Raw genomic sequence first — 18,079 nt, 5'->3', positions numbered from 1 at the left:
TTATGGGTCGTTGCACGGCTTAAATTAAAATGCCCCCTCTTGGAAATCGCACCCGTGTGGCTTGGGAAATGAATTTTCCTTTTGACTCACTTTTGTTGGCCAAAAAAAGTGGTGAAGAAAATGCAAAGCAAGAAGCAGAGAAAAAAAAAACATTGGTGCGTAGCAGTGCGTACGAGCTGCAGTTGTCTTTTTCCATCTCGCCGTTTGATTCGTTTTGGTGCGTACGGTGGGAAAAGCAAAGGCCGAGCTGCACTACTTTTCACGATGTTACACACGGAAACCTGATGAACTTTTTTGACCGCATGCACTGTGGAAGACTAGTTGGTGAAATGGATGGGGCTGGGAGGGAAGTGGAGATAGTAAAAGTCGGTTAGTGAACTTTTGGTGCTGTGAGGCTTTGCGCATTTTGATCCAAGATGGACGGTTTGAAGAGTTTATAGCAATGGGAGTGTGTTTTTATAGCAATATTTATGATATGCTAGAAATGATGTAGTTTTCCACTATTTTCTGAGGTGAATTTTCTAAAATTCCAAAATGTTTCAAATCAATAATATAAAACTGCTTCCAGACCACATTGTCCTCTACGAGCCTCACGGTTTGGAGCTCAACAACTTCAAAATCTCTCCCATCCCTGTTTTCCCCCCCCCAGATCCCCAAAGCCCGGTACGAGGCAGGAAAAGCGAGAGTCAATGACTTAACCTTCACCGTCCAATTATCCGCGCCGGTTGAATGATTTTCCGATCGTTTTGCTGTTCCCCTTGGAAGCGAAAGCGAAGAAAGAAGCGACGGGAGCCTGTAACGCAGGGGGACTGTGGTGAGGGATTTCCTTTCTCTTGCTTGCTGTTGCCACCCCGCGGCTGGAAAACGCGCCCCTCAATCTCCAGAGGCCAAATCTCTAAAAGTGCTTGTGGTGTGGTCTACCGGACCCCATTATCACTTTCCCGCTGGAGCGAGCGAGAGTGAAAGAGAGGCAAGCTCCGTGCTCACCAATAATAACTCGTCCGCATTGCGATCTTTGATCTTCTCGGATTGGGTGTATGCGTGCTCCCAGGTGAAAAGAAAATACATTTTCATCATCGCTTATCGCTGGTGGTAGATCAGGGGATTGGTTGGCTACGATCGTGGACGCTCACGGTCCCTCTTTGGAGCACTCACCTCGAACACTCACACGCTCGTTCAACGATCTCGAAATAGGGGATGCTTTCTCTCTCTCTCCCTCTCTTTCTCTTTTGTTTTCTCACTTTATGGCTGGAAGATCTTTACCCTGATCTTCAATTTAAAACAACCCCTCGCTCTATCTCGCTCTACCTCTTTCTCTCTCTCTCTCTCTCTTCCATGAGTGAGAACCGCAAAACCGCAAAAGGCGTTCGACCGCGCGGAAGGTGAAATAAAATCGTCGTCGTAGGTCAGTCACCCGCGAGTCCACCATCAGTCAGTCAACGGGAAGCAAGCGGGCCACTATTACACGGGGCCAGTTGGTGAAACAAAACAAGAACAGAGCGGAAGAAGAAGAGCATGAAAAGAAAACACTAAACTAAAATAAAATTGAAGCGAAAAAAGAGCAGAGAGAGAGAGAGAGAGAGGGAAACGTTAGCAATAAACGAAGTAAGAACGTGAAATGAAAGATGCGCAAGAACATTAAAGCGGTAATGGAAGCGGTCCCCCGGAGTCCACACGAGGGAAAAGCTGTGCCTTTTTTCCAGCATTTTCTTTCGGCACGATCGAGGGCTGTTGAGGTTCTTGCTCGTCCATCCCTACCTCTTACCTCCAACCCCGAAGGGCCCCATGAGCTGAATGCAAATAGTGGAAAATGAAGGACAAGGAGAATGAGCAAACGGCCGATGATGAGGTGGATTTGGGGGAATAAAAAGAACGCAACCACATATTTTTGCCGCTGGACTGTTGCTTTCGGAAAAAGAGGAGAACGCACAGAGGAATTCTTCTTCGTCCCCGTTTTAGTGAGCGAACCGCTTTCGCAACGAGGGCCCTGCGTCTGTTGACCTCTTTGCATTCGTTTCGTTGAACTTGTTTTCCACTTTTGCTTCTTTCTGGTGCGCTGGTTTTGGGCTTGTTTTTGTATCGCTTTTGCTTTGGAATTGCGCATTAAGTTTGCTCTTTTCGTTTAGTGTTTGTTACATATTACTTATACATTTTTATATGTTTTTGTTCCATGTTTTTTTTATTTTTGTTTATCTCTATGTGACACACTCATTATTTTGAATATTTATTTTATTTTATATGCAACTAAGATGAACTTTTATATTTTTCTTGAGTTTTTTGTTAGTTATAAATTCAATAATACGAATTTCTAGTTCTTCGCAGTTTTATGATTGTTTTTGAAATATAAAACTAATAAAAAGTTATAAGATAAAACTTCTGTATCCTCGCTTATTCCATCAGCAAATAATGAAAGGAGAAACACAATTATAACGTAACCAAGCGAACCAAACAAACAACAAACACGAAGAACAGAATCAAGAACACCAAACCTGCTTCCGTTGCCTTGTGCTTTCTTTCGCAGTTGTTGGTTGTTTTTTGATTACTTACGTTCGGTGCGTTTAAATTACGTCCCGGCCGAACGTACCTTTCTTGGCGAGGCATTATTGCGTAAAAGCACCGCAGCGATGCGCAAACACGAACGAGAACCACCCGAAAAAAAGGGAAAGACCAACAATCGAAAATCGGGAAGAGAAACGCGGTGCCGCAAAAAAAAAAGGCGAAGCCAGGCCAGAAACCCAAACGAACGTCCAGAGACTGTGTTTTCGTGAAGTTCAAGGCAACGGCAGTGCAAACGCGCGCGCGAATCCATTTGAATATGATTTTAAACTCGTCGGACAGAATAAAGCTGTGTTGGAAATAAAAATAGAAAACATGTACTGGGTGCGTGCGCGTGTGTGTGTACGTCCTAGTGCGTACAACTCTGGCATTGCGTGCGTACATGCGTAAGAGAGCGTTTGTGGGAGCCACAAAGCAAATCTCCCATCCCGAGGCCCGAAATTGCGTTTTTGGAAAGGGAAGAATGGTGATCCGTTTGGTCACCGCTGCCAAGTCACCGACTGACCCTGACCTCTTTGACAGACTCCCGATTCGATTGGTGAGCTAATGCCTCTCTGTGTGTGTGTGTGCGCGTGCTTTTGTCCTTTTTAACCACAAATTTTATTCTACTTCGCCTCAAACTTTTTTTAACCCATGCTGTCATGGGAATGACGGTGCGTGTCATTTAAATGAGCCTCCCACATCGTGAGTGGGGGTCCGAATGGGTGGGATTACAAAAGATGAAAAATATTCTCGAAAAAATGGAAGAAACTGTGAAGAAATGACGAAGTTGTTGTTTGCTTTCGGGTAAAAAGGCAATTTATCATAAAAAAGAAGTGAAAGTGTGTCAAACTTGAAGAGGAAGTTATGTAAGGGCACTTGAAAATCCACATCAAATGTCTAACACAAATGGAAAAAGTATATAGAAGGTAAATTTAAAAAAAATCTAAAAAGAAAATGAAAGAAGAGAAAAAAAGCATAAGAATGTATAACAAAGAACAGATGAAAGCAAAATATATTCAATTAGGTTTATGTTAGTAAAATTAAAGTAACTAAACAGTGATAGAAAACCAAACAGGACAATCAAAGAAGCGAATAATCAAACAAATATAATAGCAAAGAGGAGAACAAAGATATGAAAACAATATTTGAATATAATAAAGTAAATTAAACAAGTGAAAACCAAGTCACAGAAAGCCAGAAATGGCAGGCCGAGACCTTTCGAGGTTGTAGTGCCAAGGAAGAAAAAATTAAACAAGCAATAAGTTTAGCAAAACAACTGTTAGAATAAGATAAGACAAAAAGATAGATAAAAATATCAGACAAATACTTCAAACCCTAAAAATAAAACCATCAAAACTGGTAGAACAAATACTCAGAGAAGAAAAACTAGCCAAAAAACTTCCCGCAAAACAATAAAGACCAAAGCAACAAATGTATGTTGATTGTGGTTATAAAATCACAAAAATCTTTGACAGTCGCTTGCCGATTTTTTGCCGTTAATTAATTCTGAACTCGCCATTTTTTGCTCGTCGTCTTCATCGTCGTAAGTGCTGGACGACGAAATAGTGTTGCGATAAAAAAAAATCCTCCCTGCCGAACACACGCACGCACGCCGAAGAACTGGTCAGCCGCGGTGTGTCGATGTGTGTGAATTTTTGCTTGCGTCGCATGTTTGCCCTTGAACCTGAAATTCTCGATTGTTTCTGTCTCTGCCTCTCCTGCTGACTCGTGCTCGTCGTCCATCCTTTTTTGCCACTGTAGTTGTAACAAAAAATTGCGATCACCAATTTATGTGCGGTCTTTTTTTGCCTTTGCGCTGGTTCCTTTATTCATTCCGATTTGGCGTAGTGTTGGTGATTCTGTCCGCCCCCCCTTCCCTCCCTGATGCTGACTGGCGATGATCATATGGAAGCCGTTATGCGAAGCATCTGCTTGTTTATGTGTGTTTGAATCTGTTGGGGGGTTGATGGGGTGGGTTGGGGAAGAAGGGGGTGGTAGGTGAGAGGAAAATTTATTTTGACCAAAAATCATTCTCAACAGTATTCTAACCAAAAAAACCTCCGTTCTCTCTCTCTCTCTCGCTCTCGTTTTTCTCTTTATTTTTAAAAGCAGCTTTTTCGGGGGGGTTTTCTGTGTGTTTGTGCGAGAATAGGGGATGATGCTTCAGTGTTGTTTTGTATTTTTAAGCACATCTCATCCCCCCACCCCCCTTTTTGCCTCCCGCTTCCTTTACCATCTCTTGAGAGACCCAGCCCAACGAAGAATAACCACCTGGCTTCCTCGTTTGCTTCGTCTCACTTATTCGATGTTGAGGGGTTGGAAGGGTGGGCTTGTTGGGGGGTAAAAAGGGGGAGGGTATTATTGACCAAAGAAGCAGGGCAACATACGCTGGCCTTCAAAATTCAAGTGACAAAGCGAGCGTTTATTTTGTAACAGATTCTTCGCTTGTACACACTACAAACACATTTTCCACCCTCTTTGTTCATTTGTGCTTGTTTATTAATTGTTTGTTGTGTACTTTTTTTTAAATATTATTTTCATCCCCAGTGAGATGTGTGCTGATACCCCAAATAAAGAAACCAGAAATCACCCCAAATGGTTCTCGGTCTCTCTCTCTCCCTCTATGCGTGTTTAATTGGAGCAGTCTTGCCTACTCCTTAAGCGTGTTCTTGTTTTCCGCATCGTTTAAGGGTGGTACTCTACTGGGGCACCTTCCTTTTTGCCCTTGAATTCGGTTTTGGACACACATTCAGCACTGTCGACAAAAGAAGAGGTCATCATCATTACTCTGATGGCGACTACCACCATTACTCGCTCTTTGGTGTTGGTGTGCTGCTGATGTCGCCTTCACCTTCACCTTGTTCTTTCTGAAAGGAATATGCCATCGTAGAAGGAAGTTTGCGCAAAAATAAAGAAAAAGATGGCGACACGGGAGAGTGGGTTGTTCTGTTGACCACCCCCAAAAAAACATCACCCACCTCGTGGTTTTCCGGCGGTCGATTCGTTTGAATGTGATCGCATCCAATTGAGATACATTTTATTAAGCCATTCTCTCTCTCTCTCGTTCTTGTTCTCTTCGTTTTCTCGCTCTCTCTCTCTCGCTCGACCACACCAATTCGCGGTTTATGATGCATTGTGGCGGCTCAGGCCATGACCGAGCCCTTCACCGGTCGACTACCCCAATTCTCTCGCTCCACGGCGGTCCTGACCTCAAGAGAGGCTTTTGCTGCGGCCGGTTTGCGGTGACGCGAAGCATTATTCATCTCAAGTCCACTGCTCTTTGGCGACGACGCCGCCGACGACGATGATGATGATCGAATGGTTGGCACAGGTTTTTTTGGTTTTATTCGTTGGGGTTGAAGGCGAGTATGGTGCCAAAAATGGATGACGGTTTATTTGGAAATGTGTTTTTGTGAAGGATTTTTCCGGTTATCTACCTCACTTGAGCGGGCCTCTGCTCTTGAGGTGAATGGAATGTACAAGGATGTGTGATTTTCGTTCATGGATTTGGTACGATTTGTTACAAGTTTAAGTATAATACAGTTTATATTGAAATGGGTATTAGTAAGTCTATACTAAATCAACGAAGCCTGGAATGTCTCGTCAAGATCTCTTGAGATTTTACAGGCATAAAAGATGGGTTTTGGAGTGAATTTTTTAAAGCTACTCAAACAGAAATGTAGCGCAGCATTACAGAGTTAAGATAAAACAATGATTAAAGTGTTCAACAAATATTTATTTATTTATTTATTTATAAAAAAGTTTTTATCCTTTTCATCCTACAATTCTTCTCACTCTTTGGCTCGATTTGAAAAGCAAAATTGCTCCAATTTGATCGTCACTTTTCCATCCCCTCCTTTATACGAACCCCCTCCCCCCCGCTCCTCTCCCTCTCTCATTTTCCCGACCCCGCACCCACAACTCACCGCCTAGGCTTTTCCTCGAGTGTGAGAACGATCGCCGTTTACAGACGGTCACTCACCAAAGCGAACCGTCATTTCATAATATGCAGGCGTACGCGGCTGCAAACGGCGCTCACCGCCGTCCTCTCGCTCACACACACACCCATTCGTACGCTCTCTCGCTCTCGCATGCTCACGGCTCGCGCTGGCTCCCCACTACCCGCACTGGCGCGCTCATGACCTTCAATTTCAGACGGCTCGCTACGGCCCGGGCGTTCGACTCGGAAACGCCGTCAGTGAGTGACTTTTATTAACGATTTTCCTTTCATTGGCGTCGGTCGTGTCTCGAACAGCGCGCGCGGTGTGTGTCTCTTCCGTCTTGCGGTGAGCCAAACACGTCGTCACGTCAACGCTCGGCTGTTGTTTCAAATCCCGGGATCGAAACTGTGAAGTAAAATCGGTGTGATATTTTGCAGAAAGAAAAAATTTGTCAAGTGCTTTAGAGCGTGTTTGTGTGTGGTTTTAGTTCGCCAATTAAAAAGTGCATCGAAACTGATCTCAAACCCGGTGCGTTGTGAGACCTTCCCGTACTTCCAGGGAATGGTTCGGGAAGGCGCTGTCAACCGATCAAAAATCTTCCTGCGGTGCAGCAGAGTTTTGGGAGTTCCTTCGTCGGTGTGCAGGTGGAAAAGTAACGAAAACTAAAAGAAAACTGAATGGTTTTCCTCGTATCATTTCATTATGTGTGATTAGTGCTGTGGCCGTGTGTGTTTTTGTTGGTACGATTGATAAGGTGTTAGTGTTGGTTCTGTGTGTTGGCTGCGTGATTGGCAGTGGGAAGAAAGAAGCGTTAAAGAGAGGAGTTTGCAAGAAGGAATATAGAAAACTACCTCTCAAGTGATTTATAGCAGCAGACGCCGGCATTATCTTCGGAGTTGGAGGGTTTTTTGTTGTATGCCCAAAAGTTGAGAAAATATCTCCAAGTGTGCGTGAGTGAGCTTTGCCTTCATCGCCGTGCGGTGTGAGTGTATGAAAGTCAGCTTAAAAAAGGCATTAAAAAGGCAAAGAGGGTAGTGAAACGGTCGCGCGTCGTGCTCGTCGTGGCACGGAGAAAGAAAGTGCAAGAAGCAGGGAAAGTGAAGATTGGTGGTGAAGATCCACGGGCGAAAGAAGAAAAAAGGTTATGGCAAAAATGTTTTGTTTTCCCAGCTGCGATTGCCGTCTACGGTTCGGTTCGGTTTGGTTGGTGAAAATTGAAAAGTGAAAAGTCCTATCCGTTGTATATTGTTATCTCTGGGGCACAGCGCCAAACAATACGAGTGCGTGGAAAACACCAGTGGGGAAAAAGCTTCGGAAACGTAACGGAATCGGGTTTTTGTACAAAACGGACGCAAACCCACACACACACCTCTCGACCATGTTGTCGGACGGGTATCATCATCCTATCGCGCTGCACCATCACCAACACCATCCGCAGCACTATCCGGTGCCAGCGGTGGTTGGGTCGACTCCTCCATCGGGACACTCGGTGATAAAGGAGAACCATGCGGCTTCTACGACCACCACAACGAGTGCCGCCGCTACCAGCACCGCTGCAATCCCTACCAGCAGCGTGCAGGATGGATCGCCATCGACCACTTCCACGTCTTCCGAACGGCAGCTACAGGTACCGAAGGTGTCGGCTGGTCCAAATCCGGCCGTCTCACCTGCGCCTGTCATCACGTACCACACAGTGCACGGTGGTAGTTCCTCGGTGTATACAAGCCACCCGAAGATCCTACACTCGATGAAGAGTATTGCGGCCGATGTGGCGGCTAGCTCCAAGTCGGAGGACTCGCTAGGGCCACCGTCTCCACATCACCATCACCATCATCAGCTGTCGATGTACGGCCGCGGAGGTCAGCATCATCTACATCACCTTCAGCAGCAGCAATCGGTGGTGGTTGTGGTGCCGAAACAGGAGTCGGCCTCATCGACCACAACCAGCGGCAGTCCTCCGGCGACGCCGCCCGTCATTATGGATAACAGTGTTGCCAGCTCGAGCAATGGCAGTGTGGGAGGCAGTGTCGGCAACGGTCCCAGCTCGCCCGGTCCGAAAGGGGAACCGGATTTAAATATAGGTAACCATTTCCAAGATACACTGGGACGAGCATGTTATATGAGAAGTTAGGCGGAGTCCTTAGAAAGAGGTCGAGAAAGAGAAAATGGCAATTGTTGTCGGTAAATTAGCATACTCTCCCTAAACTAGACGGAAAGTAAAACTGCAGCTGTCAAAATGGTGTCAAGTTCAGTACTTCCGACGACCGCACGAGAGAAAGAGAGAGAGAGAGAGAGAGAGAGACAGGCGATAGTATAGTAAGAGATCTAGAGCACACACGGCAAGGAGTCAGGACACACGTACAATGCTGGCAGACAGGGCGATAATTATGTGTGACGTTCACCTGACTCTATCTTCCTTTCTTTCCATGTCCCTAATTTATAATTTTTAATGTGACCTTCCCCCGGTTACGCTGAGCAGCAGTAGTTGCATTAGCATTAGTTCCAGCTCTGTGCTTCCCCTGCGCTTGTTTTTCTTTCACCCTAAAGCAGTTCCTTGCATAAAAAATATGCCCTTTTAATCGAACTGGAACATAAAAACGCATAGAGAGAACGGAGCAGACAGAGAGCGACCGGGAGGACCCCTATGCAACTGTACATCGTCGCACATGTGTTGTTGACCTTTTTTTCTCATTTCTATCCTTGGCTAGAAAAAGAACCCCTAGAATGTGTTTCCGTTTCCATGAAGGTGCGAGAGAAGAAGAGAGATGGCGCAATGTAGGAAGCCGATGGGAATACCATCTACACAAGTGTATTTATACGCTCGTGTGTATTTGTGGGTGTGTGTGTGGGATGGAATGGGGTGAAACACCAGGCACACGGTCAAAACAGTACATTGCCCTTCATCATCATGCTTTTATGCTCACCCGCTGTTTGCTCAACTCACGCAACTCACCCCATAGTGAGTTTGCCATCTCTTTCGTGCCTGCGAACACTCAGTGAGTTCTTCTCACTATGAACGCGTGAGTGCCGAAATGGAAGAGGGAAAAGGAAAACATAAAATGAGCGCCCCGACGCGTGTGGTGGAGTGAGATGGACTATTCTCTCTTTCTCACCGCGGTGCGGATACTCACCGTGAGCGCGCATCATGTTGCGTGAGATCTAAAGCATAAATAGTGAGTGCCATGAGGGGGTTTTTTTAAATAAGGTGAATTAATGTTGCTGCCCACCCTAATGTGCTCGGCACGGGAAAATGTAAGCAGCAGCGTGAAGAGCATGATTTCCATTTTCGCTTCTTGCTGGCTACCAACAATCCCGCAAGGCGCTAGAGTGAGAGCGAACGATTGGTCGACCAGCTCACCAGTTGCCTTTTGCTTTTGGCTCACTTCTCGCAGTTTTTAGGTGCGGTTTGTCGGGTCGGTTTCCGAAGGCAGTTGGTGTGTGCACGCGGTGTGGCGTGGTGGTGGGCCTCACGCGCGCCATGTGCGCGCCTTTTTCATGCCAATGCCCTCGCAGGCGCAAGTCGTTGACCTTTTTTCCGTTTCACATCGTATTCTCATTGGTGCGGGGTCGTCGTCGTCGACATCGTCGCTGCTGTCTGGCTTTGGAACGGTCTCGGAGTAAAAGGGAGTTCTCGTGCAGTTTGCAGTAACGTTTTCAATTTACTAAATATTTACTGCACTCGCTAGAAGAGCGATTGGCAATAAAACTGTTTTGTTTATGAATGTTTATTTAAAAGCTCATAACAAGCCCCTTACCTCCATGGTAGCACTAGCACCACGACCTTAATAATAATTTAAAAAAAACTACTCCATATCAAATCGCTTCACTCACGTGCTCAGCGATCAGCCTTCAGGGACAATACTTACAGGAAAAAACGTAAACTCACATTCGATTAAAACACACAATTTATTAGCGGCTCTAAGCAATCCACTCTCCATAGTGAGAAACCTTGAACTCGCTCACCTCACGTGAGCAAGTGAGTGTGTCTCATCCGTACGATTGCAGAAATGCGCCTAAATTGCTGCAATCAGCATAGCACGCTTTAGCTCCATGAGGGATGTTGCTCGTGGACTGCTTGGATTTAGACATGTTTTATTTCGTACAGATGGCTTCGAATAGTTTAAAGCAACAACATTTAGTACAATAATTTAGAAGTTAAAAACAATCTTTTTTATTTAGCTCTTCCTTACAGATGTTCTAAGACAGGTTTCCTCCTGTTCACCTAAATCCCTTCTTTAATGGTTCGATACGCCTTGCAGATAGGAATCTTTTAATAAACATGATCCCCTCCAAATCCTCCCGCAACGCTTCTTAAACACTTGCGCGTGTTAAAAGTAAACGAAATCTTACCCCCAAAATGACAGAGAAAGTGTGGTGTACTTGGCGTACCCTCGCTGACTACCAATATCCGACACGGCACACGTTGAGCATAAATTCGTCGACCCAAGATTTCGCTTTCGCTTGCCGTGTTGTTAAACACAGAGTGTAAAAAAAGAAGAAATGCTCAAACAAAACAAGCGAGGGTGACCTCTTGTCTCACCCTTTCGCGGCTTTTTTTCGTGTGTCTTTTTTCGAGAAAGTAATGGAATGGACCGACAACGCCGGGAAGATAGAGAGGGTACAGTGAAAAAAAAATAAAAGGGACCGATTCCTCCCGTGTGCCCTTTGTGCAGCGGCGCGGGCGCTTTTACCTCATGACCTAGACAACGTTGGCCGGGCGGTTTCGCTTCGCCCATAGAAGCGTGTAGCCGACGAGCGAAGTTCGAAAGTTGCCAGCGTTGTGCTGCTCGTCTCGCTTGCGCTCGTCCGCCATTCGGAGGTTTTGGGGGAAACATTGGGTGAAAAAAAAAACAAAAACACACACACACTCAGTTCGGTGCAGCATAGTTCCGGCTTTTATGCTTGTCGTGGCGCACGCACACAGGAAAAAAAAGACGCCCAACCGAAGAAGAGGGTCCGTTGACCTCGAAGTCGGTCGAGATATCGGTCCAAAATGATGGTGTAGAGTGGCAGAAGCGCGCGATGGAACGGCTGTCTGTTTATTTTCGAGGCAAACAACACGGCAACACGGGTTCGGTAGGGCTGGAATTGTAGGGGTATGCTCGTTGGAGGATGTTATGTTTAGCGGGCGGGTCAACGAACCTGTTTTCCCATTGCCTGCTTCTTGTTCATCCTCTTTGCGGTCGTCGTCGTCGTCAACTCATTTCGGAAATTTCGAAACCTCGGCTCGGGAGGAGTGAAGCTGAAAGTGAAAACATTCGCTCCGGCCGTTCGACTTTCTTCGCCGCCGATTCGATGGCGGTACAATGAACCCGCGCGGGGGTTTGAAAGTGAGATTGCTGGGGTGTCTCGTGACAGCGGGTCACGTGAGCCAAAGAGGAAGATCGTGAGGAAGACGACATTCGTGCACTCGGCAGATTCACGATTTTGGTATTAGCGGTGTAGAATTCGCCGTGGAAGTTGTAATTACCATGGGAGGAATGCCTGAGACAATAAAAGGAGACAGAAGTCGTTTGTGAAGATCTTGATTATTGGTGAAGGTTTCTCAGCCCAAAGATCACAACACCGCCGAAAGCGAGTCCTCTCCACGACTTTTGTTTCTTCTTGGACGATGCAACTCCGGGGAAGTCTCATAAGCTCATTCATTTCAAGATATCGATCTCCACTGCTTCTATCAAGACTCTTTTAGCGAGTTATCTAAAAACTATGCTTTTAAATGAATCTCTCACTCGTACGCCCTGGGACATCACCACAGCGACACACGCAGAGAGCGATGGGGGAAACTTTTACTTTTCACTTTCATTGCGTCCAAAGGGATGTTGAACCTGTTTCTCCCTCGTGCGTGTGACTCCCACCTCCCGTACGTGTCTCCCGCGTTGCAACATCACCCCGGGAGACTGGAGGTGATAGTTTTCTCCGTCTCGGTGACTACTTGTCGTGTGTCGTCTAGCCGGCATAAAATTAAGCATCCTCCAATTGGTGCGTCTCCCCACGTTGCGATTCGCTGCTTCGCCCTCGGGAGCGGTTGAGATTTGTCTGCGAGTACACTCTGCCTGTGCCCGTCTTCTTCATGGTTCGCCGTGTGGAATTTCACAGTGTGTTCACATCGAGCTAAAAGCATCTTTTTAAAGAGCAAAGCAACTGCTGCACCGGGTATACGGGCGGGAGACTTCATAGACGAACGACGTAGTTGATGGGTAATTTCGAAACGTCCACATAACGACCCCAACTACGACTCTACGAAACGTTGAGTAGAGAGAGAGGCAGAGGGACAGAGAGAGAGAGATGGAGGACGTGAGAGGTTCGTTTTTATGCTGCTTTCTTGTTCGCCTTCGACTGTTCGCACGCGGCGCATAATTCGAGCACTGGGTTAACGAACTTCGTAGTAGGCTAGTTGGTTGGTTGGTTGGTTGGTTGGTACGCTTGTTTGCTACGATTGGTGGTGCGTGTGTGTGTGTGTGTGTATGTAGCAACAGTCCCCCCACTCTGGCCCCAGCATGAGGACATGATTTCGAATTTATTCGACCGTCCGTTTCGGTTTGTCGGTGCATAATGCTGCTCGACGTTGCTGGCCTCCACTATTGGCGGAGCTGCTGCTGGTTGGCCTTTTCGATGGACGGGTGTCAACGAACTCCGACCAAACACACTCCTTCAACTCACCAATAATAATCAGTTGGGCGAGAAAGTCTCTACCAGCGGACGGAAAGTGAAACTTTAAAAGCAAGCCAAAGGGTGTTTGTGATTTAACTCGCGAGACACCACACCGTTTTTGGCACCTTGTACGTGTGTCGCTGTGTGTCGCTGTGTGTATGTGTGCCAATTTGAATGCAATTATTTGATGGAGATGACGGTTGGGAAGGTTTTTCATCTCATTCGGTCAAATGCTCTTCCACTACTGCTGCAAACTGCCTCTACAGTGTAACGACCTTTTGCTTGGTGCAATTTCCTACGCACGGAAATGAAACCGTGAAACTTTCGAGTTTTCTTATTTTGTTTGAGGTTTTTATTTATTTAATTCGCTTTACTTGTCGGTAGCTCTAGTTTACATTTTTGCTTTTTTGTTTTACTTAGTTTGAAGCTCGTTTTCTTTGTTTTTTTTTTCGTGTTTTATTCAAATTTTTACTACTTTAGCTTATCTGTTTTGTTTTACTATTTTCTATTATTGTTTAAAAGGGTTTTTAGACAATTTGAGACATTTTTTTAATTTTCCGTCATCTTTTAATCTATCGTTTACACGGGGAACTATCGGGAACCAGCTGTCTTTACTTTACATGGCCCTCCACTTGTAGAAAATCCTACAAATGACCCCATTTCTTCCCAGATGTGTACACATCTGGGAGTGAGTAAGCAACAGTGCAAATCCCTATTCTGGATGACGATTCTCCCCCATTTACAGTTACCGTACCACGAGGACTTTTGTCTGAAGTGCATAAAACGGCACTGTTGGGCAGTTGGGTGCAGAAACACAAAGCAATGTCACGTTTTCCGAGCCGCTCGAGCACACCTGCTTGCTTACGCAAACATTGGTCCAGCGCACTGTGGGGCTGTCTTATCTCGAGCTTATCAGGTCCGGGCCGAGAGTGTAGGTCGGTTTGTGGTGCCGTCTGCTGGAGCAGTTAATGCAGCCGGAAGAGGATGGAATTGATTCCTTTTTGACACAGTTTAAGGGAGCGAACTAGATTGCTCTAGCAAATCCCAAGTAGTTGTCGTTGGTAGTTCCAAGAATCTTGTCCCTAGTACTTGCTTCAAAGTTGCGGATTAGTCACACTACATTCGGTTGGATATTTCTTGTGGGTTTTTTGCTAGCTTCGCAAAGAGCAAAGGATGACCAGTTCTTCTCTTAGTCTCTATTAGAGAAACCCAAGCCACCTCATCTCTTATTTGGGCGCGGAGAAAAAAGGGAAAGTGTTAACCTCGAGTCGCCTTCGGTCTGGTTCCGCCCGGGTCAACGAACACCGATTTTGCTTTCCAACTCTCCACCCCCTCCTCCTCTTGCTCCCACACCACTCTCAGGTTAATGATCGGGATTGAACCAGTTCCCAGTCTCCACCGGTCTGGCCTGATTGCTGAAGATGCCGACTTACTACCCGGAGAGTTATCGAGCTGAAGATTGTCTTTCCACCACAAAGAAAAAGAAGAAGAAGAAAAAAAAGCTTTCACTTTCGGTTTCCCGTGTCTGCATGATATGTGCGTCCCATTCAAAACCGGGCGGGTCATTCAACCGGAGTAGCTTAGCTTGTGGCTTTTTTGCTGTTGTTGTTGCTGTGTTATCTCCCTCATTCTTCTCTCCCCGATAATCAGTGAAAGTGAAACTATTTCAACCCCCTAAAACCCAAACCCCCTCCCCCGTTGCTGTGGCACACTTGGCACACGGAGAGCTTTTCCAATTCGCTTCGATTGGTTTCACTCGAGAAAAAGAAAGTGCACGATACGCGGTGGCAAACACACACGGATCCGGGCATTACTGCTGCTGCCTTCGTGTCGATGGCTCTTTCTTTCCCTCTCTCTCGGTCACGGAATCGAAACGTAACGAACACGAATAATCAACCGAAAACGGAACGGCGGAAGCCAAATATCCTCCTATCCTATAGGGCTGAGGTGGATGGGTAGAAGGAGGGAAAAGAAAGTCACTTACCTCTCTTCAGATAGGCGAGAGAGAGAGAGAGAGAGAGGGAGCAAGAAGATGGAGTCGATTTTCCTACTGGCACAGCAAACTTTGGCTGGTGGAATGATAAAAAAGCAACAGCAATGTAGGGCTTCTGCTCGACTGCTTCTGCTCTTTTCGTGATCTGTTTTGTTTTTGATTCAATCAAAGCGTTAGATAGGCGAGATGAAGAAATGAAAGTGAATAAGAGAGAAGAGAATAAGATTAACCGTATACATTAAACCGTTTTTTTTTTTTTTTTTTTATTCATAAAGAACGGCCTGGCCGTATTGCTCATTAAACCGTATTAATCGACTGCAATTGTGATGCAATGGAAGCATCTTTAATTATTTTTATTCAGCTGCTTTGCTACTTCTTCAATTTTATCTTTTTGTTATGCCTTTAGTATCTATTTTTATAATCATTCCTTTTACTTTTAATTATTTTTCAATTTGTTTGCTTGTTTTAATCACCGTTTTATCATTTATTAAACAGCTTTTATTTTTTAAGCTCTATATTTCTTTAGATTGTATTTCTATCGACTATTGACTCTTTTGACTGTTTCTATTATTGTGATATCTAATGTTTGGCATATGTTTTGCTTGCTTTCACTTATTTTTCGTGTTTTATTTTGCTTTCTCATGCGCATAGTTATTTTTCCCTTTTTTTCCTTTTGATGTGTTACACTTTAATGTGCATTTTTAGTGCATAGTGGCAGCGAGAGTCAGTTTTTATCACTTTCCTCCTCTGCAGCATTACGAACCACAATTACAAATGCCTCTTTTACCTAGCTATGCACTCGAATCTAATGAAAACAAAACAACTTCACTTTCTCGAAGCAAATAACAATCCTCCTGCCGGCTATTCCTCCCGCCTTCAACGACCACTCAACGGCTTTTCGAAAGCGATACACCGCCCGGCCATTTCTTTTTCGGCATGCTTTCGGTTTCGGACTGTGTGCAGTATTTTTTTTGTATTCCTATTCCAAAGTCTTATTAGAAACGATGGAAGCCGGACGCGAGCGCAACTACTGCCGACCAACGTGGTCCGTGGTGGCTTTTGATGCCTTTGCTTTCATTATACAACGATTGTATAATTACAATACACCTCAATGGGGGCGCCATTTTGTTGTTGTTGTGAGTGCTCTCTTTCTCTCGAGCTTCCTCCGGAGTGGGTTTTTTGTTTGTTTTGGTTTTGTTTTTTTTTGCAACCAAAGTACCGAAAGCGAAGGAGGGAGAGGGTGGTTTGCCATCGACGATCGGCATTAGCAACTTTCTCCACCTCGACGACGAGACACCACGGGCAGGACGTTGACCTGCTGCAGTGGCTGTGTAGTAGGCTCCCGGCCCGGAAAAGCCATCGAACGCATTTATGTAAACGCTTGCGTGACGGCTGTTCGACAGCGGGCACACTTATCCATCACGATCGATCGAGAGTCGCCACGACTTCAATATGGGTCACTAGGGGATGCAAACAGGGGGTTTTGTTGCTGACGCAGTCGTCTGATAAGAGATTGTGTTGTTTTTTTTTTTGGCGTACAAGCATAAAAGAGCAACACAATCTCTATATTGCACATCCTCAAAAACACAAACGCGCAGTGAGAAGGAGTTGTGGATATGCGTCAGACTAGACCAAGAGTTGGAGAATTTGATGTTGTTTTGGGGGGAACAACGGATGGTTTATCTGCTTTTGTACTGGAGATAAGCACCCCGAGTTCAGTGGCCTTCACCCGGTTTTGTTATCGGTCATTCGAGGGTTTTTTCGGCTATCGGGAAGAATTGCAACTAATGGTCCTCAATGTCTCTGTTTTGCTTCTATTTTATTCCAGAATTCGATGGCACAACCGTCCTGTGCCGAGTGTGCGGTGATAAGGCGTCCGGTTTCCATTATGGTGTCCATTCCTGTGAAGGATGCAAGGTAAGTGTCGTACTTTATCTTCTGCCAAAACGAGTAATGACTAACAGTAAAAGGGAAATTGTGATCGGCATATGAGTCTTTCGCTGTAAAACTTTTGGAGAGAAGTTTCTCGAAACCGCGTCTCAATCGTGACGCAATGGAAGGGTTGTCTCGGTGCGGATGTACGCTCCATGAACTTCCAAATACTCGCACGTACACAGGAAGGTGGCATTTGAAAACTTCAACATTGAAAACCCCTCATCCAAGTAATCGCCTTCGCGGGTAATATATTTGAAGACCTTATGATGAAGTTGACCTCAACAAGGCAGACCATCGGAAAGGCTTCGTTTGCAGACCACAATGAGGAAATCGGTCGACGGTGTGGTGGTCAAGAACCTTCCAATTCGCTGAAGGCCCACTGAAAGGCACGAAGATGTTTTTTTCGTCGGTTGATGAGCCTTACGTGGGTCGACCGTGTTTGGTGCAGAAGGTTCATTCACATCGTGCAAGGTTTCATAAATTAAAACTTTTGCTCCCAACCCCAACCGAGCCGACCAACCGAGGCCGCCAGATTGAAGCCTGGAAAACGATTGTAACACAAGCGCACAGGTTACAGAAGCCATTCACCTTCGAACGGTGCTGCGCGGAAGCAGGTTTACGTTCAGTGACCTTTTTTTTCGTATTGTTGTTGCTTTGCTCTGCAAAAAAGGGAAGTTAAGGAGAAGGAGGACGTACAGGACAGGAGGACCAAGAGGAAAAGAAACGGTTCGGAAAAGAGCCCACGAGTTAGAACGTGAGTGGAAGAAAAGCGCGATTATCATGGGCGAAGGAAGGAAAAGCGAAGGAAGCATAACTGGAAAATTGGAGAAGAAAATAGAACTAGCGATAGAGAAGGTTCTAAAGGAAAACAAGTAAATCTAAAAATAGCTACAAGCATCAAAAGAGCTAGCGAACCTAAAGGGAACGAAAGAGCAGAAAGAGTAACGAGCAAAAGATGATAAAGCAAAAAAACAGACAAAGGTGCGAACAAAGGTGAAAAGAACAAGCGTTGATGCAAGAG

The 18,079-nt window shown here is 45.5% G+C and overlaps 1 protein-coding gene across 4 annotated transcripts in view; it reads left to right on the top strand.

Annotated features, from left to right (window-relative positions):
* The window catches only part of LOC118508117 (ecdysone-inducible protein E75), an 88,352-nt gene that overhangs the window by 26,055 nt on the left and 44,218 nt on the right, over positions 1–18,079 (top strand). For 3 of the 4 annotated variants that reach the window (XM_036047617.1, XM_036047616.1, XM_036047615.1), the window contains exon 3: positions 16,952–17,040. In XM_036047617.1, coding sequence (XP_035903510.1) covers positions 16,952–17,040 — 89 coding nt within the window. Of the gene's footprint in view, positions 1–6,756; positions 8,561–16,951; positions 17,041–18,079 lie in introns of those variants that run through there. The other variant, XM_036047620.1, reaches the window with a different exon arrangement.

Source organism: Anopheles stephensi, chromosome 2, assembly GCF_013141755.1.
Source record: "Anopheles stephensi strain Indian chromosome 2, UCI_ANSTEP_V1.0, whole genome shotgun sequence".
In the NCBI taxonomy this organism is placed as follows: Eukaryota; Metazoa; Arthropoda; class Insecta; order Diptera; family Culicidae; genus Anopheles; species Anopheles stephensi.
This window is presented reverse-complemented; position numbering and strand designations above follow the sequence as displayed.